Source organism: Larimichthys crocea, chromosome XXIV, assembly GCF_000972845.2.
Source record: "Larimichthys crocea isolate SSNF chromosome XXIV, L_crocea_2.0, whole genome shotgun sequence".
In the NCBI taxonomy this organism is placed as follows: Eukaryota; Metazoa; Chordata; class Actinopteri; family Sciaenidae; genus Larimichthys; species Larimichthys crocea.
Genome location: NC_040034.1, coordinates 5,170,569 through 5,171,675, shown reverse-complemented (window position 1 = coordinate 5,171,675; position 1,107 = coordinate 5,170,569). Strand labels below are relative to the sequence as shown.

The window sequence follows — 1,107 nt, the reverse complement described above, 5'->3', positions numbered from 1 at the left end:
TTCTTCGACAATATATATTCTGTTCAGGACCGTTTATTCATTCATACTGCTTATAAAAGGTGGCGGTATAACTTCCTGTCAAGATCAGTCTGATGTAACTAATGGTCCTCTATAGCGGGAGGTTAAATCATCAGCCGATAGGGCATACAAGTCGATGGGGTGCAAAAAAGCAAGTTAAAATAGATCCGGAAGGGGAAATCATGACATGGGCAGGGGGGTGGGGCGATAACGGCAAGAACGATGGGCCAGAGGGGTAAGGAGGCGGCATGGAGCGGGGACCGAGTGGAGTAAGAGCAAAATGCAGCGCGAGGGGGAGGAGGGGGGGTGGACGGGCTGAAGGAGATGGACAAGAGCCGGAGGGGACGTGAGAGCCACGCGACGTCAGTGACACCAGGGAGACCGGTGGAGAAATACGACGAAGCAAAGGGTGCAGGGCAAGCCGAGGCCGGGACGCAGACGGAAGAACAGGGAGAAGAGAAGGATGGACGCGGACGGCTGGTGCAGGGTGGGAGCGCGGGACCTCGCAGAGGACGAGGGAGAATGCGCATCGCGGCTGGACGCACTCTCAGCCGAGACCGTAAGGACATCAAGCCGGGGCGTGGCACAGGACGCAGGCCCTGGCGGGAGCCCTCGTAGAGGGTCGACTGCCTGCTCCGCAGAGTCGAGCAACAGACTGACACTGGAACCACAGCTACCACCAGCCAGCGCACGACACGCTACAGCGAGCAAGAAGGAACGCGAAAAGGTGAACACGGAGAAGAGGCACACACGACACACACACATGTGCACGTGTCACCTGTCCCAACACGACAGCGACACATGATGATGATACCCGGTTGCGGGAATCACTCGGAGAACCCGCACGAGTCGTGCAGCGTGTCACTGCGTGTCACACGCCGGACGATGTTCCGCGCTCTCGGCGAGTCGAGGCGGCGTCCCATGGCATGCGCGCGGGGCGCTCCGCGTCGTGAAGGCTGTCGCGCGCACGCAAAGCATGGCTGCGCGACCACGTCGCACTCAGTGGTGAGCCAAGTCCAAGCAGTGTCCGCGCGCGAAGTCAAAGTGCCCGCAAACAGACCCGGTGGCAAGTCCAAAGAGGGCCGAATC

At 59.8% G+C, this 1,107-nt stretch overlaps 1 protein-coding gene across 1 annotated transcript in view; it reads left to right on the top strand.

Annotated features, from left to right (window-relative positions):
- Positions 1-342: 342 nt before the first annotated feature.
- Positions 343-1,107, top strand: part of mrps26 (mitochondrial ribosomal protein S26) — a 7,775-nt gene continuing 7,010 nt past the window's right edge. Inside the window, 1 exon segment of the mRNA XM_027274963.1 lies at positions 343-632. Coding sequence (XP_027130764.1) covers positions 343-632 — 290 coding nt within the window.